Source organism: Neofelis nebulosa, chromosome 2 (genome assembly GCF_028018385.1).
Source record: "Neofelis nebulosa isolate mNeoNeb1 chromosome 2, mNeoNeb1.pri, whole genome shotgun sequence".
Taxonomy (NCBI): Eukaryota; Metazoa; Chordata; class Mammalia; order Carnivora; family Felidae; genus Neofelis; species Neofelis nebulosa.
In genome coordinates, this window is record NC_080783.1 from 188,462,464 (window position 1) to 188,488,158 (window position 25,695).

The 25,695-nt window shown below is 46.7% G+C and overlaps 1 protein-coding gene and 1 long non-coding RNA gene across 5 annotated transcripts in view; one reads left to right on the forward strand and one right to left on the reverse strand.

Moving 5' to 3' along the window:
• The window catches only part of CFAP57 (cilia and flagella associated protein 57), an 81,970-nt gene that overhangs the window by 40,444 nt on the left and 15,831 nt on the right, over positions 1-25,695 (reverse strand). For all 4 annotated transcript variants that reach the window (XM_058717764.1, XM_058717763.1, XM_058717762.1 and 1 more), the window contains exons 7-15: positions 22,096-22,235; positions 21,147-21,312; positions 20,305-20,418; positions 14,453-14,665; positions 12,706-12,879; positions 8,474-8,635; positions 4,312-4,467; positions 2,846-2,939; positions 2,031-2,221 (exon numbers count right to left, since the gene is read on the reverse strand). In XM_058717764.1, coding sequence (XP_058573747.1) covers positions 2,031-2,221; positions 2,846-2,939; positions 4,312-4,467; positions 8,474-8,635; positions 12,706-12,879; positions 14,453-14,665; positions 20,305-20,418; positions 21,147-21,312; positions 22,096-22,235 — 1,410 coding nt within the window. The remainder of the gene's footprint in view (positions 1-2,030; positions 2,222-2,845; positions 2,940-4,311; positions 4,468-8,473; positions 8,636-12,705; positions 12,880-14,452; positions 14,666-20,304; positions 20,419-21,146; positions 21,313-22,095; positions 22,236-25,695) is intronic.
• LOC131504880 (uncharacterized) lies at positions 1,879-12,859 on the forward strand. Its single transcript, XR_009258174.1, has 3 exons — positions 1,879-2,022; positions 8,497-8,624; positions 12,757-12,859. It is a non-coding gene; the product is annotated as an uncharacterized LOC131504880 (long non-coding RNA).

Consider the following 25,695-nt stretch of genomic DNA (forward strand, 5'->3'; position numbering starts at 1 on the left):
ACGGGGTCTGAGGGCCTGAGCACACAGAGGAAGGCTTGCTCAGCCCTATGGGAGGGGACAGGGGTTAGCAAAGAACTCCTCCAGGAGTTGGCTCCTGTCCTGAGTCTCTGTAAGGGTGGGGACGAGCTGCCAGGTGAAGAGAATCATCCAGAGCAGAGGCTCAGAGGTTGTGTGGGAAACGTGGCCATCCCACGTTGTTGGGTGGGAAGACGCCGGACGGGGCAGCAGGACACGGGGCTGGGGAGGTGGGCAGGGCCAAGGCGGGGGTGGCTGTGCCAGGAAACATCCCCACTGGCTGTTGGAGCTCAGCCTGCTCTGTCTGAGGCCCGTGCTGTCAGGAGATCTCCGCCCTCCACCTCTCACCTTGCTTATCCCCCACTGCCTGCTCACTTCCCAGCTCACTGTGGACTTCTGGGTGCCACCTCAGTCCTCCTTGCCGTAACTGGGGGTGGTTACAGAGGGTCCTATAATGTCCAGGATGCTTTGACCTTTACCTCACCTCTACCTGAGCTACCCACTCTCAGGTCCATCCCCAGAATGGTGCCACCTAGGAAGCCTGAAAATCCAGGCCCTGCTCTCAGCACAGGTGACTTCTCTGTTGGCCCCCCAGGTATGCAGGCCCAGCTCTCAGGCTCACCACGTCCCCTGGCCCTGTCTTGATTCCTCCACTATCTTCCAGGCTCTCGGTTCTTTACCCCTCTCTGGCCTGGACCAGATGGCTGTTCAGCAGACCACCTGTATTTCTCGGCGGCACAACTCGGTCACACCCCAGCTGTGAATCAGGGCTGCTCTGCGTCCCCCTCGCTCACACACCTGCTTGCCGAGCCCTGCTGGGGAAAAGCGCATGGCCTGGTGGATTAATGCTGCTGGGACTCACGTTTACAACCTCAGCTGGGCTCTCAGCTGCATACCTGCCAGACGTCTTCTCGGTCATTCCCTTCCTCATTCCCTTCCAAACTCATTCCACACCTTCAGGACTCTCCCGCCCCCTCACCTACAGTACGCCATCTGCTGCAATTTCATGCAGAAAAGGCGGCCATCTGGCTCTTCTCGGTTTTCTCTTCATCTTGGGAAACTAGCTATTTTGGCAACCCAAACTGCTTGAACATTCCATGACTTTGCCTGCCTGCCCTTCCCTCCTGCATTTCCCCATCTCCTGTTAATTCTAACTCTTATTCTTCCTGGGTCTCATTAGCTCCTGCAAGCCTTCTCTGGCCTCTCAGGGAGGTCTGCATCTCCCAGCTATCCTGTGCAGCCCTCTCTTGAGTATCCATCTGTGTGGCCGCCTCTCTCACATGACTGAAAACCAGGCCCCGGTTTTTCTCTTGGTCACCCAGCACTCAAGCTGAGTTCTAAACCAAGAAGAGACCATCTGTGTTTGTCAAATCAGTGAAGGAGGGATTTCCTCTTGTAAGGCATAAGAAGTTGCTAAAGGGTTTCAGGCAACCACCTTCCCCATTGTTTAGGGCCCTCATTCCTCTCCAGGTCCTACAGGCTTCTAAAAAGGTCTCTCTAGGGGCGCCTGGGTGGCGCAGGCAGTTGGGCGTCTGACTTCGGCTCAGGTCATGATCTCATGGGTCTGTGAGGTCGAGCCCCGCATCAGGCTCTGTGCTGACAGCTCAGAGCACGGAGCCTGCTTTGGATTCTGTGTCTCCCTCTCTTTCTGCCTCCCGCCCCCCACCCCCTCATGCTCAGTCTGTCTCTCTCTCCCTCTCAAAGTAAATAAATATTAAAAAATAAAAATAAAAAGGTCTCTCCAGTCCTTAAGGCTTGAAGGTACAGTTAGGCTAGGACAACAGATACGAACTTAGAATTTCAGTCCCTAACACGGAGCACCTCCCAGCTCACTGGGCCTGCTGGTCTAGGGGAAACAAACGGTGAAAGGCCTAACACAAGGCTGGATGCTAAAAGCAGGGAGTGGGAGGGAAAGGAGTTGAAGTGAGCTTTCCCACAGCTCTTTGGGCTGTTCACAGGCCAGGCCTGCAGGATGCACAGCAAAAGGGAGGTACAGCTCAGCTTCCGGTGAGTACCTCTTCCAGAAGGGTAGTTTTTTCCTGAAGTTTGGCCTCATAAAACTCCGTCAGCTCCTCCAGGGCCTGGCTCTTGGTCTCATCATTATCCCGAAGCTGTTTCTCATACTCCTCCTGCATCCTCTGGGATTTGAGCTGCAATTCCTGGTACTTCTCATATTCTAGAAGCAACTTTTGGTTGTTGCAACACTCTGGAGAGAAGCAAGGTAGGTTATTTCACATTGGACAGGAGCACCCACCTCAGGGCCACCCAGGAGCCTTTGGTGCCCTCCCACCCACCTACCAGCACCAGCTGAGCCTCAAATACCTGCCCAGCTCTTTCTCACCTGCCCTCACCCCATTAGCTGGTCAGGCAGCCAAACTCCCTCCCCTTGTTGGCTAGGCAGAAGGTTTCCAGGAAAGGGCTGAGGGGTGTTTTAGGGAACCAGGGCCAAGAAGAATGTCCTGAATATGCAAAACAGTTATCAGCACCTCTTCTTACAGAAGACGAGTGAAAACTGAGGCTAGGTGAGGTTTGGTGACTCCTTAGAATACCCAGAAAGTATGTGGTGAGTCTGGGACTCAAGGCAGTCTATCAGGCTCCAGACCTGCACTTTTCTGTAACTCCTACTGGCATGCAGTAATACATGTGTCATGAACAAGGAAATGCACAGGAGTAAAATCCACACTGAGGTCCAGGGGATAAATGCAGCCTGTTTACAGACAAAGCCAGATTACCTGGGACTTCTGTTCGGTCCCAACGGTGGTGGGGGAGGGGAGGACACTCTCAGACTTTTGTCCCCACGCTACCACGTGGCCTCTACCTCGGGACTCACCCAGGTCCTGCAGTTCCTGGCTCTGTTTGTCTAGGAGGTCGTCAATGCGTTCGCGATGGAACATATCCTGCTTTTCTTTTTCTGTTTTTAAAACCTAAAACACAGAGTCAGCTGTTCTCATTTCCATGCATCTGCTGAAATCACCCCAGGACAACAACACATTTTATAAGTGACATCCTCCTTCACTTACAAACGTTTCTCAAGCCTGTCATTTTGCACCAGGCACTGTTCTGTGAGCCACAAGCAAGCTATCGCTTTTTATTTACATTATATTCTGCTCTGTAAGTTCTAGGCTTTATTTATATCCTTTCTACTAAATGGGTCTTGTCAATGATGAGTTCAGTCTTGGACATGTAGCAGATGGATTTTGAGGTGGAAAAAGTAAGGATTCATTTGAATTCTCTGTTGTCTGAACAGTGCCGTCAACTAAATCCTCGGATGTGTTAATGTGTCAGCTTCTAAGAAGTGTTTTCTTTAATCGAGCAGGAAAGCTCCTTGCAGGCAGAGGGGCGCTCCGAGTTGAGCTTGTGGAGGGCACCACGTCAGTATTTGTTGACAAAGGAATAAAATAATAAAACTAACAGCCAGGGGCTTTTTTTTTCCTTTTAGCTAAACTCTCTGACCCATGGCGATAACATAAAAGAACAAATACCCTCTAAGCCAGGGGTTTTAGATGAAGGGCAAGACAGATTTGTGAACAAAGGGGGTTATTCTGGGAAGTCCTGTAGATCAAATCTGACTACAGGAGGGACCATTTAGACTAATTTTATTTAAACTACTGACAATCCAGAAATCAATATTCTGGTAGCTCTTCTTTTTCTACACTTTGCTTTTCTTGTTACCTTTTTCATTTTTTTTTTTTAACGTTTTTTATTTATTTTTGGGACAGAGAGAGACAGAGCATGAACGGGGGAGGGGCAGAGAGAGAGAGGGAGACACAGAATCGGAAACAGGCTCCAGGCTCCGAGCCATCAGCCCAGAGCCTGACGCAGGGCTCGAACTCACGGACAGCGAGATCGTGACCTGGCTGAAGTCGGACGCTTAACCGACTGCGCCACCCAGGCGCCCCTCATTTTGTTTTTAAGTAAGTTTCTCTTGATCACAGAGATAATATATTCTCATTGTAGGTGATTTGCAAAACACAGAAAAGTAGAAAGAACAAAATTTAAATTACCCAGAATCTCAACTTCCTGAAGTAATCACATTGCTGGCTATTTTCTTATGAACTGTTCTATGTGTATTTATTTTACTTAATTAATACCATTCGCTACGGTTTTGTATTCTTCTTTGTTCCACTTCGCACTTTGCTGTAAGCATTTCTGATGTTAGCAACTATGCTTAAAAACCACACGGTATCATATAGTTCATTGTTTGGGCTTGGCTTGGGTAAGGGAGGGCAGTTCCATCTGGAGTAAATTGGCAATGTCTCATTATTTGTGGCTGTTGGCTCAGTCTCTCAGACAGACCTGGTTTTTCGTTTTCAAGGACTCCATTTCCTGCAGGAACTTATCTGTTAGCTCCTTAATCTTCTCAGAATAGTTCATATCCTTCAGTCGCAGCTGATACTCATTCTCCATTTTTAACTCTTCCACACGAGTCTTCAGCTCCAGCATGATCTGAGCCTTTGGGAGAAGGACATCAGAGTCAAGAACATTCATGGTGGGGGTGAAGGGGAATATTTAACCCGGGGCCTTGAGCTCTCTGAGATCTGCGGTTCTGCTCAGCCTCAGACTCATGTGTCTCAACTAGAACCTGTCATCTTTTCCCCACAAGACCCACGGGCTAAAAACGAGGAAACATATAACATATGGGCTTCCTCCTCTGCCCTCACAACATCCATTCAGTGAGCCCTACTGGGTGCTAGGCATGCCGCTAATAATTCTCTCATCTTCAAATACGTGTTAATGTCACCTGTTAAATGAGGTCTACTTGGGCCACACTAGTTAATCCTGCGACCCTTCCCTTCCTGTTCCCGGCACTCACGACCCTGCTCACTCTGCTCATTTTTTATTATTTTCTTAGATCTAGGCACTTTCTAATATAATTTACTTATGAATTTATTGTCCTTTGTCTTCTTCCTCATTAGAATTTAAGCTCCAAGGGGCGCCTGGGTGGCTCAGTTGGTTAAGCATCCAACTTCAGCTCAGGTCCTGATCTCACGGTTCGTGGATTCGAGCCCCGCGTTGGGCTCTGTGTTGACAGTTCAGAGCCTGGAGCCAGTTCAGATTCTCTGCCTCCCTCTCTCTCTGCCCCTCTCCCCACTCCACTTGCTCTCTCCCCCTCTCCAAAAATAAATAAACATTTAAAAAAAGAATTTAAGCTCCGGGAAGGCTGAAATCTTTGTTGGCTTTGTATACTGATACATGCCTAGTACCCAGAAGAGTGCCTAACACATAGTAGGTACTTGAGAAACAGTGTTAACTGTGATTCCTGCCCCCATCGACTCTATCGTCTACCGAGGAAGCCAAATAAACACATCATTACAAATTGTGATGAGCGCCCAGAGCCAGGCAGCTTCCCAGGACTGTCAATCTGTCCCTCTCAATGTCTGTTATGCCTCTTCTGGCCTCACTAACATTAATTTAGGTCCTAACTCGTCCTGTCTTGCTTGTTCCTACATCTAGTGATTTCTTTCAATCTGTTGCATTCGCTGATGTCAAAGTTTTCTAAAAATACTGTGATGCACACACCCTTCATTTCCTGAAAAAGTTAATGTTAATGACAGAGATGGTGAGCACACAGGTGTTTTCCTCTCACTCATCCATGATCACCCTCCCCCACCCCCCCATGCATCCCTGTCTCATCTTTTCTGGTCTATATCCCCGATAGCCATGGACAATTAGAGAATAATGAATGTGTGATGCTCATTTCTGCATTCCTGCCCAGAGGACAAGTGTGGCCCTGGCACATAGGAAGTACTGAGATGAGGGATGAACACAGGTTGCATGTGCAAAGTCAGGGATAAGAGTGAGGACGCCTGGTCAAAGTGCTGTGTGTGATGCGGTGCAGGTGGGAGGCAGAGGGAGAGGAGGCCGAGATGGGGTCAGACCATCAAGGTCGTTGCCGGCCATGATAAGAAACTAGGATTTTCTCCTAGTGGTCCTCTAAAGGCCCTTGTCCAACCTGATTGAGCTCACTCTGGTCTCAGAAAGACCTCTCTGATGGCAGTGTGTAGCCCAGGCTAGATTCAAGCACTAAGACAGAGGGATTGGTGGGGAGGGGGTACCGCATAGTACAGGCAGGGGATGGGCAGGATGGTGGAATGGAGAGATTCAAGAGACAGATTTGAGGGAACACGGTGCCTGGCGGGGTGTGGGGTGAAGGGGACGCGGCCACGGATGAAGATGGTCTCCTTGGTAGGATGCTCCCTACGAGTGGCACTTGGCCTCTCCTGATTCACTGCCTTCTCCTGGGTGCCTAGCACAGGGCCAGCAACATAGCATTGAGTGAATGTTTATCAGATGAGTGGGTCACCCCGGGGTCTGCCTCGGACTATGGAATACATTTAGTGATGGCGACGCTGGTTTCTGACACGTTGTGTCTGGGCCACATGCTCATCATCCTTCCTCAATCCGTGCGCCTGGCCGCAGACGAGGCTCTCCTGAGCTTATTCCCTAACTTACATCTATCAGTGGGTCCTTAGGAACAATTTCCAAAGTCTGAAACACTTTGGAAACACTTTGGGTGTAAAAAGACCCTCCAGCTCCGCACACCCTCTCATCTCTGGCCCCACCTAGCATCTTCCACGGAGCACCTGTCTCATCCTTCTGCACACTCACCCCTTGGTGTAGAAGAACCTTTCCCATCTGTTCAGGAAGGCTCCGTCCAAGGCTCACTTACTTCCTCTGGTACCACCTGGCTTGGGTCAGGGTCCCTTCCCCTGTGACCCCAGAGCATCGTTCCTTCATAACACCTGTAACACACTTAGTTTCCCTTTTTAATTTTACCTATACCTCCCTCCAGGCTATGAGCTCAAGGCCCCCACATGTCTTTCATTTCTGTCATCCTAGACCTTAGTATGGTGCCTGGCACATAACAGGGCACCTCTGTAAGTAGTGGTTGGATGAATGAATGAGTAGGTAAATCATGTTGTGAGAGATAGTTACATAGAATATCATAGAGTCTCAAGAAGAAAAAGAGAGCTGGGAATTCTGAGAAATGTGACTTTTAGAGGACAGGTGGAGAGACAGCAAGGAGGGGGGAGCTGGGAAGGACAGGGAGGTTTACAGGGAGTAGGACTGCGGTCTCTCACATGCAGAGATAGAAGGGGCTCCAGGAGGTGAGCAGAACAAGGCCAAGCTGGGGGCTGGGTCAGGAGTCAGCCCAGACACCTCAGGCCTTTGGCACAGCCTGGTGTCTCCTAGTTGTTCTTTTCCCCTACCCTTGGGGAAGAATGGGGGAGAAAACAGAGAGGAGGAGGAACAGAAGACGTGCTTGCCTTCCTGCAGGAGGTCAGATCCTGACTCTCATAGGCTCTCCCTTATCCTTTCCTCCCACTTTTCCTTTCCTGCAGAAAGTTCCAGGGAGCTCTGGTACGGATCTCTGGGAATACCTGGGTCTCATCATCCTGCTTTGGGGCCATTTTGCCTTGCTGCTCTGATGGTTTTCTCGTCTCTACTTGACTGTGTTTCCTGATCACAGGGCCCATGCCTGTCTTTTTATACATGCATCCGCAGTACCTAGCAAACAGTAGGCAGTCAATAAATGCACTCTAGATCCTGGATGAACAGCAATGAATGCATAGCTCTGTCATTCCCTGTAAGCCTCGTGACTTTCCCATCCCTTTGGCATCTCCCTTAGGGAGCGTGGCACAGAACTCTCAAAACACGTCTTCCTAGAGCGTTTAATGCATTTACAGCAGGGAGGGCCCTTTGGGGTAGTGATGAAGAGAGTGGGCTCTAGATTAAATCTCGGTCAGAACTCTGGTCCTACTACACTTCACTTCACTCCTCCAGAGTCACTTCTTAAAACATGGGGAGAGTAACAGTATCTTCCTCACAGAGATGATATAAGATTTAAATAAGAAAATACTTATAGAGTAATTAGTGCAGTGCCTGGTTTGTAGAAAACCTAAAAAAAAATATGCTGGTTATTACCTTTACTGTTTTATTATGAAGAGAACTGGTTTTCAGGGACGTTTTCTAAATAACTTTTTTTTATATAAAGAAGGCTCTACTAGCAATTATTAAGTTTCCCAGATACAACGGGTATAGTCAGCTTGTCAGTTCAATTCTGTAAATACTGATCGACTGTCTTCACGTGTCTAGCATGGGCTAGAAACTGCTGGTCACCCAAGGGAACTGCATGTCATGGCTACTGTCCTCAAACAGTAGGAAGATGAAAGGTAGTTTCACAGGCTACACGTGGAGCAGAGTGTAAGTCAAGATGACCACGTGGCAGGATGATGGGCAGGGCGGGGTGGGAAGAGATGTAGCCGCACTGAGGAGGGCAGCATGATGGTGGGGGCAGGGAATGTGCAAGAAGCCGGGCGGGGGGGGGCGGGAAGGGATCTGTGCTGGGCAGTGGGGGGTAGCCAGGCTACACAGGCCCTCGAATGCCAGTCCCAGGAGTTTGGACACAGTCTGGTAAGGAATTTCCACGTCTCTCTTCGTTAGACCCAATTCTTACCTTCTCTTCCATGTCTGTTTTAGTAATGAGCACCTCTTCGGCAAAGCCCACCTCCCTCTCTCGCTTGATTCCTCGACCATCCTTATCAAAGACCTTCCAGGTAAACAGGCAGCCATCTTCAGCAACAGTCAGCAGGAATTGGTCATCAAAGGTGAGCAACATCTGAGGAGAGAAAGAGCATGGAGAGGAAGCTTTCAGAGGTCGTGGGTGACCAGAACTGAGCTGGCTGTGTGCAGGGCCTCCATTCAGCCAACCCTGGGCACATCCTCATGGGAAGGAAGACAGGATCCTGGGTAAGAATGAGATACATCTCACAAGCTTCTGTTCATAAATAAAAGAAGCAAGACTGGGTCATGTCCTCTGTGGATTTGGAATCTGAAGAGTTAATTATTATCTAGATTATAAAAAGAACTCTCAACCCTCGGCAGTAAAAAACCCAAACCAACTAGAGGGTGGGCAAGAAATATGGAGACGTTTCACCAAAGAGGTATCCAGATGGCAAAGAGGCACACAAGAAGATGTTCACCACTATTAGTCATTAGGGAAATGCATATTAAAACTACGGGGAGGTATTACTACACACGTGTTAGAACAGCTAAAATGAGAAATAGTGACAATACCAAATGCTGGCAACGATGTGGAGAAACTGGATCTTGCACGCATTGCTGGTGGGAATGGAAAATAGCTTGGCAGTTTCTTTTTTTCAACGTTTTTTTTATTTATTTTTGGGACAGAGAGAGACAGAGCATGAACGGGGGAGGGGCAGAGAGAGAGGGAGACACAGAATCGGAAACAGGCTCCAGGCTCCGAGCCATCGGCCCAGAGCCTGACGCGGGGCTCGAACTCACGGACCGCGAGATCGTGACCTGGCTGAAGTCGGACGCTTAACCGACTGCGCCACCCAGGCGCCCCTAGCTTGGCAGTTTCTTAAAAAAAAACTAAACATAAATGTATCACATGATCCATCAATCATTCCCCCGGGCATTTATCCCAGAGAAAGGAAGGTCCACACAGAAGCCTGTACGTGATTGGTCATAGCAGCTTTATTTGTAATAGCCCAAAACTGGGAAAACAGTAAACTATCTTGCAATAGGCAGATGGCTAAACAGATTATGCTGCATTCCTGCCATGGAAGAAATGAAGTATTGATACATGAGAAAACTTAGATGGAGCTCGAGGGTATGCACTGGGCGAGAAAAGCCACTGTCAAAAGGTCACGTACTGTACCATTCTATTTATATAAAATTCTTAGGGCGTGCGGGAAAAATAAATAAAATTCTTTTTTATTAAAGGTGTATTTATTTATTTTGAGAGAGAGAGAGAGAGTGTGTGTGTGTGTGTGTGTGTGTGTGTGTGTGTGTACAAGTGGGGGAGGGGCAGAGAGAGAGAGAGAGAGAGAGAGAGAGAGAGAGAGAGAATCCCAAGCAGGCTCTGTGCTGTCAGTGCGGAGCCTGATGCGGGGCTCGTGAACCATGAGATCACGACCTGAGCCCAAATCAAGAGTTGGACGCTTAACTGACTGAGCCACCTAGGCGCCCCTATATAAAATTCTTAAAATGACAAATTATGGAGGATGCATGGCATGTTCTCTCTCTGAATAAATAAACAAATAAATAAAATGACAAATTATGGAACTGGAGAACCAACAAGTGTTTGCATAGGACTAGGGAGGGAGGCGGGTGAGGGGTGGGTGGGTGTCACTATCAAAGGTAGCCCGAGGGGGCTCTTTGTGGCCAGGAAGCAGTTCTGTGCCCTGATTGCAGTGCCGGTTACAGGAATCTATACACGTGATAGAACGGCAGCGAAACACACACACATATTGTACCAACGTCAATTTTCTGGGGTGATATTGTACTATAGTTACAGTAGATAGAATTATTGGGGGAAACTGGGAGAAGGGTACACTGGACCTATGCCATCTTTACATTCCTATGAATTTATAATCGTCTCAAAATAAAAAGTGAAAGCAAAAGAATCAACTATGAAGATGCCTTCTCACCATCAGGAATGTGCGTCAAAACCTTACAAATGGGGGCGCCCGGGTGGCTCAGTCGGTTGAGTGTCCGACTTCGGCTCGGGTCACGTTCTCACGGTTTGTGAGTTCGAGCCCCGCATCAGGCTCTGTGCTCTCAGTTCAGAGCCTGGAGCCTGCTTCGGATTCTGTGTCTCCCTCTGTCTCTGCTCCTCCCCCACTCATGCTCTGTCTCTCTCTGCCTCTCAAAAAATGAATAAACGTTAAAAAAATTAAAAAAAAAAACAACCTTACAAATGGCAATGTTCTTTCACTTGGGGCTTTTACCCCTGTCTAGCAATTTAGCCTTTAAAATAATCAGAGATGCCCACAGAAATCTGTAGAGCAGAATATTAGAGTTCATAAGGTCATTTAAATGCCCAGTTTTAGGGGCGTTTGGGTGGCTCAGTCGGTTCAACATCCAACTCTTGATTTCGGCTCAGGTCATGATCTCACAGTTGTGGGATTGAGCCCCGTGTTGACCTTATACTGGGCACGGAGCCTGCTTGAAATTCTCTCTCTCTTTCCCTCTGCCCCTCCCCTGCTCATGTTTTTTCTCTCTCTTTAAAATAAAAAAAATAAAAATAAATGCCGGGGTACCTGAGTGGCTCAGTCAGTTAAGCATCTGACTCTTGATTTCAGGTCAGGTCATGATCCCATGGTTTGTGAGACTGAGCTCTGAGTTGGGCTCTGCAATAACACCACAGAGCCTGCTTAAGATTCTCTTTCTCTGCCCCACTCCTGCTTGCACTCGCACACGTGCATGCTCTCTCTCAGAATAAATTTAAAAAACTTAAAAAAAAACCTCTCAGGGCACCTGGGTGGCTCAGTCAATTAAACATCTGACTTTTGATCAGCTCAGGTTGTGATCTCATAGTTGTGGGATCAAGCCCTGCCTTGGGCTCTGTGCTGAGTGTGGAGTCTACTTGGGATTCTCTCTTTCTCTCTTTTTTTCTCTCTCAAAATAAATAAACAGTAAAAAAGCCTCTCATTAAAAAAATAAAAATAAATGTCTAGTTGTAGGGGAGCCTCGGTGGCTCAGTCGGTTAAGCATCCAACTTCGGCTCAGGTCATGATCTCACGGCTCATGTTTTCAAGCCCCACATCGGTCTCTCTGTTGTCAGCATAGAGCCTGCTTCAGATCCTCTGTCCCCTTCTCTCTCTGCTCCTCCCCAGCTCATTCTCTCTCTTTTAAAATAAATAAACTAAAAAAATAAAAAAATAAAAAAAAATAAAATAAATAAAATTAAAAAAAAAAGCCTAGTTGTAAGAGAAGAATTAAGTTATGGTCCATCATTTACTGGGATATTTGTGTAGTTACTAAAATCATGTTTTTGAGGAACACCTAAGTATATGAAAAAAATGCTTATAATAGCATTAAAAAAAAAGCAGCCTACAAGAGTACATACAGTATAATCTCTATTTATTTAAAATGCACACAAAAGTACATAGAAGAGTATGAGAAAAGGCATCAAAACATTAATGAGGATACTATAGGGATTTTTGTTTATAAAGTGCATACGTGTTGCTTTCATAATCAGAAAAATAAATACCTTATCCACAAAACTTCACAGCTATGAAGAGAAGAGGGGGAGTTTTCAGTTTACTTTGAGTGCAAGACCCAGGCTCAATACCGGAATGTTCCAGCTGATAATGAAAAATCCTTTCCTCATAAGGATACTGTCTGCGGGCAAGGCAGTGTAGAGTTTGGGACATAGTTCAAAGCCTTGGGTGTTGGTGTTGTTGGAGGGACAATTTACAAATGTGCGTTCATGTTTTGTGTCTTCAGGGGGACGGAGGGGTTCATCTCCTGGGCTTTGACTCTTTTTGGTCCAGGGCACTTCCGTGGGGGAGGAGAGCCGGATGCGGCAGCCAGCACTCAGCAGATGGGAGATCTGGGTGGATGGCATACAGCGTCTCTCAAATGGCCCATTATTATGCATGGTATTATGGTGAACAACCTTGTACATGAATCTTTAGGTGTACCTCTGATGATCTCCTAAGATATATTCGTGGGAGTAGTTTAAACAAAGAGTATTAGTAGCCAATAAGGGCTCATTGAATGGGTGGTTGGAGGAATAAAGAGGGAGAGAGGAATAAGGGGAGAGGAGACACAGAGAGGGGTTGCAAGGATGAAGCAGGGGTGTAGAGGGCAGGATCAGATGGATCCATGGAGAGCTAGTTCTGGGAATGGGCCCCTAAAGAGAGGGTCCCTTCTCACCTTGGTGATAGGACCCGCATGGGCCTGGTACTCATTGAATTCTTTCTGCAGAGGCAGCGGGTACTTCATTGCACGGATGGTTCCCACCGAGGTGCCCACAAACATCATGCGCCCAGAATGCGAGATGACGATGGCTGTGTAGACGACATCAAAGGCTGATATCTCTCGAAGGATCTGGAACACAGACAGGTGTTCAGGGTGAGGGGCTCAGCTGTGGCCCCATGTCATTCCCTCCTCTCCTGTAACAGCAACACTTGGGCAAGTTCTGTACTGAAAAATGTTTCTCTATTCCTTACAGCACCTGGCATGGTGCCTACGCATAAAAGGCACTGATTTCAGTATATCCTGGCTGCCTGACTGGTGAACAAGTATTCTGGGAGTTAGGATTAACGTTAATAAAAGGAAGCCAAGGGGTGCCTGGGTGGCTCAGTCGGTTAAGCATTCGACTTCGGCTCAAGTCAGGATCTCACAGTTCGTGGGTTTGAGCCCCGTGTCAGGCTCTGTTCTGACAGCTCAGAGCCTGGAGTCTGCTTTGGATTCTGTGTCTCCCTCTCTCTCTGTCTCTCCCCCACTCACGCTCTGTCTCTGTCTCTCTCAAAACTAAATAAACATTAAAAAATTTTTTTTTACAAGGAAGCCAAGCCCCATTTTATGGCTTTTGCATGTTGTAACTCATTTGATCCTCACAAAAACCCTTTGGGGGCAGTTACCGTTACCCCTATTTTAAGATGACGAAACAGAGCCACAGAGACAGCACCCACCTAGGAAGTGGCAGTCAGGCCAGAGTGTCTCTGCTCGTGACTGCTAGGCTACCTCACATCTCACACTCAGAATGCGATACGGATCATACAGTCATTCAGCAAACAGTTATTAATGCCCGTTACACAAACAAAACTATACTATCAGGAAACTCATTTTGTTTTTCGTGAATTCACTCACCGTGCCTTCCCTCCATCCAATCACCCACCCACCCTCCCACCAAACATTTAGGGAATGTTTGCGTGGGTCATGCAGTGTGCGCTGGCTAGTAGGGACAGCAAGAGGCGTGAATTGCGGGCCTGGCCTGAAGGGGCTTGTTCCGGTTCAGCACTGTAAAAGCCACCACAGAATTAGGACCAAGCTACTTGGGGGCACAGTGGAGAGACCCCCTCCTCTCAGCTGGGCTCCAATCACGGCAAAACCCGTCTCGGGTCAGTCTGCTGCCATGGTGTCTGTGTGCTTTCCGGCCCCAGCGCCAGGAGGGTGACGAGCACCAAAGAAGATCGGCTGTTGCTGACGCCTGGAGAAGGATCCAGCCACGTTTGTGTGATGTGTCTTTGCTGAACTCTTCTCTCCTCCCTCAGCTATTTGGAGCCAAATGTGGTAATTCCTAAATTTCAGAGTTTGGAGGTCTCGAACAAATGTGGTGGCCGAGCCGAGGCGACAGCGTAACTATACTTCCGTCTCTACCCCAGGGTAAGCATGCAGTTTGGAGATGTTGCTGACCTGCGGGCCTGGAGGGTGGAAGAGACCTGTAGCCAGCCAGCAAAACAGAAGGAGAAAGGGGCCCCACGGTTTAACCAGTCAGGTAGGGCGCCGGGCAGGAAATCCCAGAAGTATCAATAACGGAATGACCCAGAGGGTCGTCCCATGAAGAAGGGACCCTGTTCTGACGAGCCCTCTTCCCGTCACACTTCCTGCCGCGCCTGTGGAGGCCGTCTTCTGCAGACCAGCGGGCAGCTCGGAGGTGGGGCCAGGGCAGACTCACCGAAGAGTCTGCAATCTCCTTGAGGGTCTGGTCTGATCCAACTGCAAAGATAATTTTGGCATCGGGGGAGACAGTAACACAGTTGTAACTGCAGGACTTGAGAACGCATTCTGTCTCTCTCTTTCCTGAGGACAGATTCCATTCATAGACAGCACCGTCTGTGCCGCAAGAGATCAGTTTGCTGTCATCCGCGTTCCACACAACCGAGCGAACCTACAGGGGATGAAGGCGTACCCAGTTAAAAGCGTGCATATGTCCCTGTGCACACACGTACACACACACACACACACACACACACACACACACACACACACACACACAGACGCCTCATTAGGGAAAGGAGAATGAACTCCTCACGTGTTCTACTAGACTGAGGCAGAATGTCCTTTCCTGGTGCGTGCCCTTCAGCAAACCCAAAACTGGCTTTATTTGGAACAGAGCATGAACAAGTCTACCCTCTGGGCATTGTCTAAGATGATGGAGATATCGGTGTAGGTCCACAATATGAGCAAATAGCAGAGCATGAGAATTTTAATAGAACGAGAGAAAGACACGGTCAAGGAGAGACCTGCAATCATAGATAACTCCGGGGGTCGGGAAGGCTGTGCGCATGTGCTAAGCAGCCCCACTCGAGAGCAATCGGAGCAGTATATGGGGAAAATTCGAAAGTGTCTTCTGAGCTGCACAGGGACCTATCAACACAGGGCAGAAACCTCACTAGCACAAGGGGTTTAAATTTCAACGTTTTTTATTTATTTTTGGGACAGAGAGAGACGGAGCATGAACGGGGGAGGGGCAGAGAGAGAGAGAGGGAGACACAGAATCGGAAACAGGCTCCAGGCTCCGAGCCGTCAGCCCAGAGCCTGACGCGGGGCTCGAACTCACGGACCGCGAGATCGTGACCTGGCTGAAGTCGGACGCTTAACCGACTGCGCCACCCAGGCGCCCCACAAGGGGTTTAAACATAACATCTGACCAAACCCTAACTGAATAATAATCTCCTCTGGTCCACGGGCATCTCCCAGGAAGCCAGGCTTAGCAATAAAATCACACTTATCCCTGGCAGCCTGGAAGACTGTGTGCATGGCTAGGGCTGCACTCTCTCAGGTACAGAGAGAGAACCTCCAAACTACTAGAACCTGGCTGAACAAGGAGCAAAAAAACGTGAACTCTGTGAACTGTGACAGCCGCCTCCCAGCCACACAGATCCAATGGTAAAGGGTGAAAGTGTAACTGGCTAAGGGGGCTAAGCCCAATCTGTGACTAATGAGTGGCTCAGGTCAATGCAGGGGCAACCAGAGAAAAGATAAAAAAAAGAACAAAAATCTGAGCAGGGACATCAAGGCTGCACACTGCAGGGGAAAGAAAGACTTCTCAGGATTCGTTCAGCCAGGTCACTAAACAAAGAAACAAACAACAACAACAACAACAACTTTCTAGATCTTCCCCTTGTCATATTTATAACTCCCTTCTCCAATAGTGAGAGTCCTGGCTCCCGTTATCTTCAATATATTTGCTTATTTTCTCATAAAGAACCAACCTTCTGACCCACTGGCCACCTCTTTTGCTATTTCCATGACTGCGACCCTGTGGGGCACGTCCTTAACCACCTCCTCAGCTTCACTTCCACCTCTTAAATTGGATTCTCTGTTTGTTACTATTATGTACAAATACCCTTGAAAAAATATAGTGACGCTATTTCCAACACTATTCCTAGATTCACTAATTTTAATAGTTTCTCTGAAAATTCTTTGAATTTCCTATATACTCAGTCATGTTGTCTTGAGGATCTATTTATTCCTTTCCAATTTCTACGCTTTTTATTTTGCTTTGGTCTGAATGTTTGTGTCTCTTACTCTGCCCTGTACCCCCCAGTTCGTATGTTGAAATCCTTACCCAAGAAGATGATGGTATAGGGAGGTGGGGCCCTTTGACAGGTGATTAGGTCATGAGGGTAGAGCCCTCATGAATGGGATTAGTAAGTGTCCTTATGAAAGACGCCCCAGAGAGCTAGCTCACCCCTTCTACCATGTGAGGATATGAGAAATCTGCAGCCAGGAAGAGGGCCCTCACCTACCCATGCTGGCACCTGAGTCTTGGACTTCTTGCCCTCCAAACTGTGAGGAAACTTTTCTGTTCTTTATGAGCTACCCAGTCTGTGCTGTTTTGTTATGGCAGACTCATGGACTAAGACATATTTCCTTTTCTTGTCTTATTGCACTGGTTAGGACTCAGTACCAGGCTAACAGAAGGCATCGTCTTTTGTTCTCTATCTCAGAAGGAATGCTTTCATAATTTTAGGATCAAGTATGCTGTTTGTCGTAGGTTTTCTTAAATATCTTGCATAAGATTTTTATAATAGAAGTTCTATTATTTTTTAGTTTGCTGTTTTTTATTTTTGTATTATTTAAAATTTTTTAAATGTTTATTTACTTTTGAAGGAGGGACAGAGCATGAGCAGGGTAGGGGCAGAGAGAGAGGGAGACAAAGAATCTGAAATGGGCTCCAGGCTCTGAGCTGTCAGCACAGAGCCCGACGTGGGGCTCAAACTCACAAACCACAAGATCATGACCTGAGCTGAAGTTGGATGCCTAACCGACTGAGCCACCCAGGTGCCCCAAGTGTTGTTTTTTAAAATCGTGAATGGATATTAAATGCTATCAATTTTATTATATCTGCATTTATGGAGATAAACATATGATTTTTTCATCCTTATTATGCTAATGTGGTGTACCACATTAATTGATTTCAAATTGTAAAACAATCTTGTATTCCTGGAATAAATCCAACTTGGTCATGTTGTGTTCTCCTTTTTATATATTGATGGATTGGCTTGATAATATTTTATTTCTATGGTCACAAAAAAGACCAGCTTAGCATTTCTTCCTTGTGATGTCTTTGACAGGTTTTGGTATCGTGATTACGCTGGCCTCACAGAACAATATTGGGAAGTATTTGCTCTTTTCTCTATACTTTGCAAGAGTTTCTTCAATATTATTAGTGTCATTTTTTTTTTTTTCCTTACAAGTTGATATAATTCTCCAGTGATATGCTCTGGGCCTAGAGTTTTCTTTATAGGAAGGTTTTTAAATGATAGACTCAATTTTTCTAGGAATTTGTTTCATCTATATTATTCAAATTTATTTTCATAAAGTTGTTCATAATATCCCCTCATGATCTTTTTTTATTACATAGGATCTGTACTGATATCCCCTTTTCATTCCTCATACTGGTTATTTACCTTTCCTCCTTTTTTTATCCTTTCGTAATCAGTCATATTAAAGGCTTGTCCATTTTGCATTTTCAAAATGCTAAGTTTTGGGGACACCTGACTGGCTCAGTTGGTAGAGCATGCAACTCTGGATCTCAAGGTTCTGAGTTTGAGCCCCACATTGGGAGTAGAGATTACTTAAAAAAACCTGGGGTGCCTGGGTGGCTCAATTGGTTAAATGTCCAACTCTTGATTTTGGCTCAGGTCATGATCTCATGGTTCATGAGAGCCTCGTATCGGGCTCTGTGCTGATGGTGCGGAGCCTGCTTAGATTATCTCTCTCCCCTCCCCCCGTCTCTCAAAACAAACATACATTAAAAAAAAAAAAAAACCCAAAACCCAAAAACCATGTTTTGGCTTTGATGATCTTCTATTGTGTTTGTTTTCTATTTCATTAACTTCTGCTCTTATCCTTACTATTTCCTTCCTTTTATCTTCTTTGAATTTAATTTGCTGTTCCTTTTCTAACTTCTTTAGATGATTATATCACTGATTTTTATCTTTTTATATTCCTAAATATGTATTTAAGGTTATAAATTTCCACGTGCATGGCTTTATTGTATCCTCCATCTGTATATGTATATTTTTAATACTGCAGATGTAAGTCTAACATACAACCCTGGTTAGAAACCAGTGTTATAAATACTTGCAAAGGGATGCAACAAAGGGCTGCTTTCCTGGACTGGTCAGGGAGGGCCTCCCAAGGAGATGCACATGGTTCTAGAAAGAGCATCAGAATCACCTGGCATGCTTTCATCGGCACCTCCACAGTCACTTGAAGACCAATCGCATTGTTGAAACCGGGAAAGCTCAGTGTTTTCACAGTTCCTGCACTTATGCACCTGTTATTTGCCACACTCAATGGTTAGTTTTTAGTCTTTACAGGACCTCTCTCTGACCTTTACTTATTTTTGGAAATGTTGATTTACTTTTGAGAGACAGAGAGCGACAGAGAGAGAGAGAGAGCGAGCAGGGGAGGGGCAGAGAGGGAGAGAGAGAATCCCAGGCAGGCTCCATGCTGTCAGCCCAATGCAGGGCTCCATCCCATATACCATACCATGAGATCATGACCTGAGCTGAAATCAAGAGTTGGACATTCAACCAACTGAGCCACCCAGGCGCCCCTCTCTCTGACCTTTAATACCACCAACTACTTTATCTTGGAAGAGTTCCTTCGCTTCTCTGATACAATTCCTTGATTCCAAGTTCTCCTGTGCCTTTATTTGCAGTCCTTCTCTTCTTTAACCAGTCCCTGAAATGTTGGTCACCTGTCTCTGCCCAAGATTCTTCTCAAATTCCAGGCCCTTGGTGATGTAATCTATGCCTCTGACTTCCACTACCACCTAATCCCCTGAATCTTCATTTTCAGCCTTGACTTCTTTCCTGACCCTCGTGCCTGAGTACCATAGTTCTTGGACACATGGCACATAACATATACAAAATGGAACTTAATGTCATGCTTCTCTCTGTTTCTACTACCAAAGCCATGGTTTATTTTCCGACTCATCTTTCACCCTCACTTCTTAGCTGGTCTCCATCCCTCCAAGTTCCCTCTCCTCTAATCCATCCTCAATACTGTTTGGAGAAGTACCTTTCTAACCCCATTACTTCCTTTCCTGAATCCTTTCAATTGCCTCTCATCACCTACAGAGTAAAGTCCAATTCCTTGGCATGGTGCACACACTGGGATGTAGCCAACCTCTCTGGCTCCTTCCACCACTGCTGGAATGTGCCCAACGTTCCAGCCATGTGTACCTCAAACCACCACCCTATTTTATACTCCAGTTCCATCATCTCTAATAGGTCCCCTGCCTAGCATGCCTTTCAAGTGCTTTTTCTGTCCAAATTCTTTCACCGACTTCTTAAGTCTTTCCACCTTTGGCCCCTCCCTTGTCTTCATGCCCCATCTCCACTCTGTCTGAAAACTACTGGTTTTGCTTGCTAAGTATCTTTTGAATCCACCTCCTTCTCCCTACCTGTACCATCTCCTTTATGGTCCAAAATGGTGTAGACATCCACAATAGTCTCCTTACCATTTCCACCCTTTCAATACATTCTTCTTTCTGCAGCCAAAGTAGTCTAAAATGCGAATCTGGTCATATCATTCCCTCCTCTGAAAATCTTCAGTGATTTCAAGGCACAAGGAGGATATCTTTTTTATAGTTTTTTTATACTTAGGAGGCCTGCAAGGTTCCATGCACTTGGGCCTTTGCTAATCTCACCAATCTCAGCTGGGTCCCGTTTTGTCCTGACACCTATGGTTCCAGCCCCACAGACTTTTCAGCTCCTCTGAAGCTCTATCTGGTTAATTCCTTCCTACTCCTTTAGGACCCAGCCTTTATGAACACCCCACTCTAAATTATGCCAACTCTTTCATTATTTACTCTCATAACACCCCATGTTTTTCCTTCATTGCATTTATTGCAATTAGTAATTACCCTGTGCTTTTGTTTTATCGTCTCTTTCCCCAAGTAGACCGTGAACTCCAAGAGGAAACGCATTGCTTCTCTTTTGTTCACTCGGCAAGCATAATGCTTGGCTCTGTGCCTCCCGTGTCCTTGGACACTGCTCACTCACTGACCTTCCCGGTGTGTCCTTTCAGGTTCGAGATGTTCTCTAGGCTCGTAGTGGCAAAAATGTGAATCACATTTCCACTGACTGCAGCAAACAGGTGACCTCCATTGCTAAAGGAACACTACAAAGAAACAAAGCAAGAGAGCAAGAATGAGAGAAATGAGCCTTCTGGACGTTATAGTCAAGAGCTCTTTTTCCTAAAGAGTTCAGGCTGAAAGCAGGTGTGGAAGTGGGAATGGGGGGGAAAGGTGCAGAGGGACTGAGGACCAGCCAGCATCTTGGCTATTCCTGTAGCTCATACTGGCCAAGATGCTGCCACTGGTGTGTGCATGGACCATGACGCTGCTTGGATGGTAGAGTGCAGCATTCGTTGTTTGTAGAAGTGTCAGAGTGGGGAAGCAACTCCCGAAATCACTATCTGGTTTCTGCGGTCACCTCAGGGGGAAGTGTGATGGGCGGCCTACTGCCTCTCCCTGGTGACGCTTCTATTCCCAGGCCCCTCCCAATCTCCAACTTCACCTTCCCGACTGGCTGGCGCTCCGATTCTGAGATGACTTCCCTTTTTGACACTTTTTGTTACTCGGCAATCAGAGAGAGAATTAATCACACGTGGGATCTCACAAGGCTTGGGGTTCAGTGAAATATCTTGGTGAGCAAGAGAGAAATGGGATAGAGCCGTATGCTCAAGAAGTTTGGGGAGAGGAGAACCCGATCTCTTGCCTTTTCTTCTTTTAAAGCCACCGATGTTCTCTAAGCAGACTTTGGTCCCACTTTGCCAGAGTGGGTTAGTTCTTGATACTTCAACCCCCGGTTTTCCAAGAAACTGAAACTTTATCTCCAGCATCTTACCTCTCTGCATCCTCTGACAGAATATTCTTTGAAAGAACGTATATCATCAATGAGTAGATTCATAAGGCGTAGTTTGTCAGCAAATCCTACGACAACAAAGTGCCCCGATGGATGAAGGCTGATTGCATAAGCCTCTTCCTGGTATTCCTTAAATAGCTCCAGAGTGCTGTGAAAAAGATTATGGAATTCTAAGAAACTCCCTTGAGCCCTCCATTGTATCTGGCACATATTTCTATCATAGCATAGGAGATACTTTGTCGCTTGAAATTTTGGTTCCTCTTTTCCCCAGGTTTTGGTTATTTGAGGAGAGTGTCCGGCAATGAGTATGGGAAATAGGGGAAGTGATCAACGAGTTCTCTAGCGATGCTGAAGGCACAGCTCCATTTGGATCCCCCAAGTTGGAAGGACCGCACGGTTTCTTTTCGGCAACCCAGTGGCTATACACAAAGGACAGAGAAATTACAGTGGGGGGCCACTCTAGGCTGGGGATCCTCAGGGAATCCATGTCAGGGAGAAAAAGTCACTAGGGAGTTAAGGATGGTCGGGGGCAGTGATGAGGAGAGAGATGTAGTGGTCTGGAGAGTCCCATGTGATGAAAAGTACATCTGGAGGGAGAGAGGAAAACTGGAAGAACACAGGAGATTATTTAAGAAGGCGGAGTGTTATCTTTATGTCCCCATTGTCTAGCATGGTGTCTGGCATGTGGTGAAGCACTTAATAAAACACAAAGCCATGTTCTAGCCCGAGCTCGAGCAAAAAGGGAAGAGAAACAGGTAAGTTGACAGACTTGATTAACAAAACAAAACAAAACAAAACAAAACAAAACACCTTTTCCAACTGAGAGCTTCAAGTAATTACATTTTAAAACTCTCTAATTAAAATAATTTACGTGAACAAATGTAACAACTGGGATCCTGCACGCTGCAGTCGCGAAGCCTTTCATCCTTACTTTGATTCATAATTCCAGATGCGAACGGATCGATCCAGAGAGCAGGTGGCAATGAAGGGTTTGCGGATGCACGTGGCTAGCCCGGTGATGGCTGCGGAGTGCAAGGGGTACATCAGATACTCGAAGTGAGCAGGCTCCCCCTGGAGAAATCACACAGAGTGAGATCTGGCAGAGTAAGCAAAGGGCTGGCTGTATACTTCAGCTCCATTACCACCTACGAATGTTAGTTAGCCCGGGTGCACAGATATTGGCCGTGGGAAGACTGCTTTAATATTATGCATATTTTCCAATGCTGCTATTATTTTAAAAGCAATTTAAAATGACAAAAAATGGCAATTAAAAAAATTTTTTAAGGATTTTTTTTTTTGAGAGCGAGATGGCACAAGTGAGGGAGGGTGGAGAGAGAGAGGGAGAGAGAGAGAGAATCCCATGAGGGATAGAGAGGAGATGGGGGAGAGAGAAGCAGAGTTCACCCGAAGCGGGGCTCGAGCTCACAAACTGAGATCATGACCTGAGCCAAAGTCAGATGCTTAAGTGACCGAGGCACCCAGGTGCCTCAGAACTTTGTTCTATAGCTATACCAGAATTGAATGTAGCCATTCCTCTACTATGGGAACATTTCAGTGGATTCCATCATTTGTTATTTAGGAATAATATTAGACTAAACATCCTTGCAGGTTGAGTCTTTGTACCTCTCTGATGACTTCCTTAGCTCCTTCAGTGGAAGTATCCAACACTAAGCTTTTGAATGCGGACGCATCCATTTCAAAAGACATCCATCTTAAAGAAACATAGTGCCAGCTGTGTGACACAGTTACCAGGAAAACAACCAGATGAGGAATGAGGCTGCCCCCCCTGCTGCCCATGTTAGTCCCTTTCTCAGAATGCCCTGGACAACTTGGATAACTGGCTGCTTGAGTGATCCCACTTCTTCCTTCCTGTGCTCTTAGGTTTTAAATTAGCCAATAAAGAGCAAACCCACAAAATCCTAGACATCCCACCCCCCACACTCCAGTAAAGGCAAAGCCCATGCCCTTTCTCTCCCCATGACCTTGCTGTGCGGCCCTCATGTGTGCTCCGTACCCTCCAGAGCATGTAACAAACCTGTTCCCCTAAGTTCCCTGGTGTTTTGTGCTGAAGTGCCTCCTGCAATGATCCTAAGAAGGAAAAGGTCTGGTCCAGCCACAACTCTGGCCGTGGTGGGAGAAACGTCTGGGGGTTTGCTATGACTAATATTGGCCTGGGCAAAGTGCCGCGGGCATTCCTAGCCAAGAGCATCACTATCAATAGGCTGGGACAGACGCAACGGGTACGTGTCTAGAAGGGGAATACTGGGGGAAATGGCATGAACGATTCTAAAGACCTTCAGAGGCCCTGCCAGACTTCTTTCCAGAGAAATGGTGTCACTCCACCGCCAGCAGCAGTGAGAGGTGGGTGATTTCACAGGGAGATGCTTCCTGTGACACTGGTTGTACAGGCTTCACACTGTTCTATTTTCAGAGGCCTTATACCTGGGACACCTGAATGAGGAGTGATGGCTGGGAAACTCAATTAGGTGCACGTATTTTAGGCCCATTCACAAGCAAACCAAAGGCTGAGATGGGGATTCCCTCAAATTCTGGCCCTTTCTCACTTATAAACTCAGCTGCATCCACTCAACCTTCCCTACTACCTCGGAAGAAAAGGTGCTGTGCTGGGGTGGGGGGCAGGACAGAGTATTCTCCTTCTTCTCCATCCCTTACCCTTTCTTTCTCCAATATCTTCAACCCCCCTGTCTCTACTGGCACATTCCCATCAGCTTTTGAATACACTCACACCTCTTACCTTAAACACAACAGTAATCCTCTTTCGTCCTTTCTCTGCACTTCTGCCTAAGAAGCTGTACGATGATGGAGAATCAGACAAGCAGGCTTACCGATTTCACTTGGAATTCATGACCACAAGCCTCCAACGGACCGAAAACTCCATGTTTTTCAGTAAGTTCACTTTCTGAATCTCCAAGATACCGATTTCATGCCATTTATTCTCTTTCCAGGCCTTCAGACTCTCTTCCTCTTTCTCCCAGCCCCAAAATTTGTCTGATGACCTTGCCTCATATTTCCTTGATTTTGTATCTTTACTTTCTTCATTCTGTAGCTCAGGCGCAGAGTTACAGACTGTCATAATCAATTCACATACGGCCAATTTTTATTTTATATTTCATTCCCTTCCTCTTTTAATTTTCACTCTTGTTCCTCCCTTATCAAAGGCACCAATTAATGTGTCTCATTTGTGTCCTTGGAAATTTTTCTTTTTTTTTTTTTCTTAACGTTTATTTATTTTTGAGAGACAGAGACAGAGCATGAGTGGGGGAAGGGCAGAGAGAAGAGACACAGAATCGGAAGCAGGCTCCAGGCTCTGAGCTGTCAGCACAGAGCCCGATGCGGGACTCAAACCCACAAAACAGGAGATCGTGACCTGAGCTGAAGTCGGACGCTCAACTGACTGAGCCACCCAGGCGCCCCCATGTTCTTGGATATTTCTATACATGGCACGATCCTTCAGACTGCATTCTTCAGTTTTACTTTTTTCTCTCAACCATTTATGTTGTCATGTATATGATTATTGCTTCTACCAGAGATTTGGTATTCTGTGGTATGCATCCAGCTCTTTCACTTCTTTATCACTCCTGGGGACGGACAGCTGGGTTGTCTTCGACTCTCCATTGCTACGAACACGAAGGCGAACGTCTTTGTATGTGCTCTCTAATGGACCGGCGTGATGTAATTCCTGGTATGCATCCAGGAGCAGACCACTGGGTAACAAGATATATGCATTCTCTATTCGACCAGGAACTATCAGACTGCTCTCTAGAATGTCTATACCAGTTTACACCCCCTCACCATCCCATAAGGATTCCCATTCTCTTTTGCTCTCAGAAATTCTGGGTGATATCTGACTTTCTGATTTTGGCTAATGCAGGAAACAATTATACCACTGCTCAGGCCAGGCTCTCTGGGCTGCTGGTGCCCCCAGCCTTGCCTCTGGTGCACATTAAAGATCCCAAACCACGACTGACTCCACGCGACTTCACAATCAATAAAAAAGGAGCAATCTTTGAATTAGAGGCTGAACTCAACAATGAAAAGAAAGAAAAAGAGGAAGGAGGCTGGGCAGAAAGCGACTGCTGCCACGACCGGAGGCAGGATGTCAGTTCTCTCTTTCCAGATGTAAGAAATTATACGCACACTGACCATCTGAAATTAAAGAAGCTTGCGTATCTCTATTTGATGAACCTAACCAAGAGTCAGCCAGACGTGGCCATCATGGCTGTCCATAGCTTTGTGAAGGACTGTGAGGATCCCAATCCTCTAATTCAGGCCTTGGGAGTCAGGGCCAGGGGTGCATCCGGGTGGACAAGATGACAGAATAGCTCTGCAAGTGCTTGAAGGATGAAGATTCCTACGTTAGGAAGACAGCGGCAGTCTGTGTGGCAAAATTCCATGACATTGATGCCCAAATGGTGGAAGATCAGGGATTTCTGGATACTCTGTGGGATCTCATTGCAGATTCACATCCAATGGTGGTGGCTAATGCTGTAGCAGCATTTTCTGAAATCAG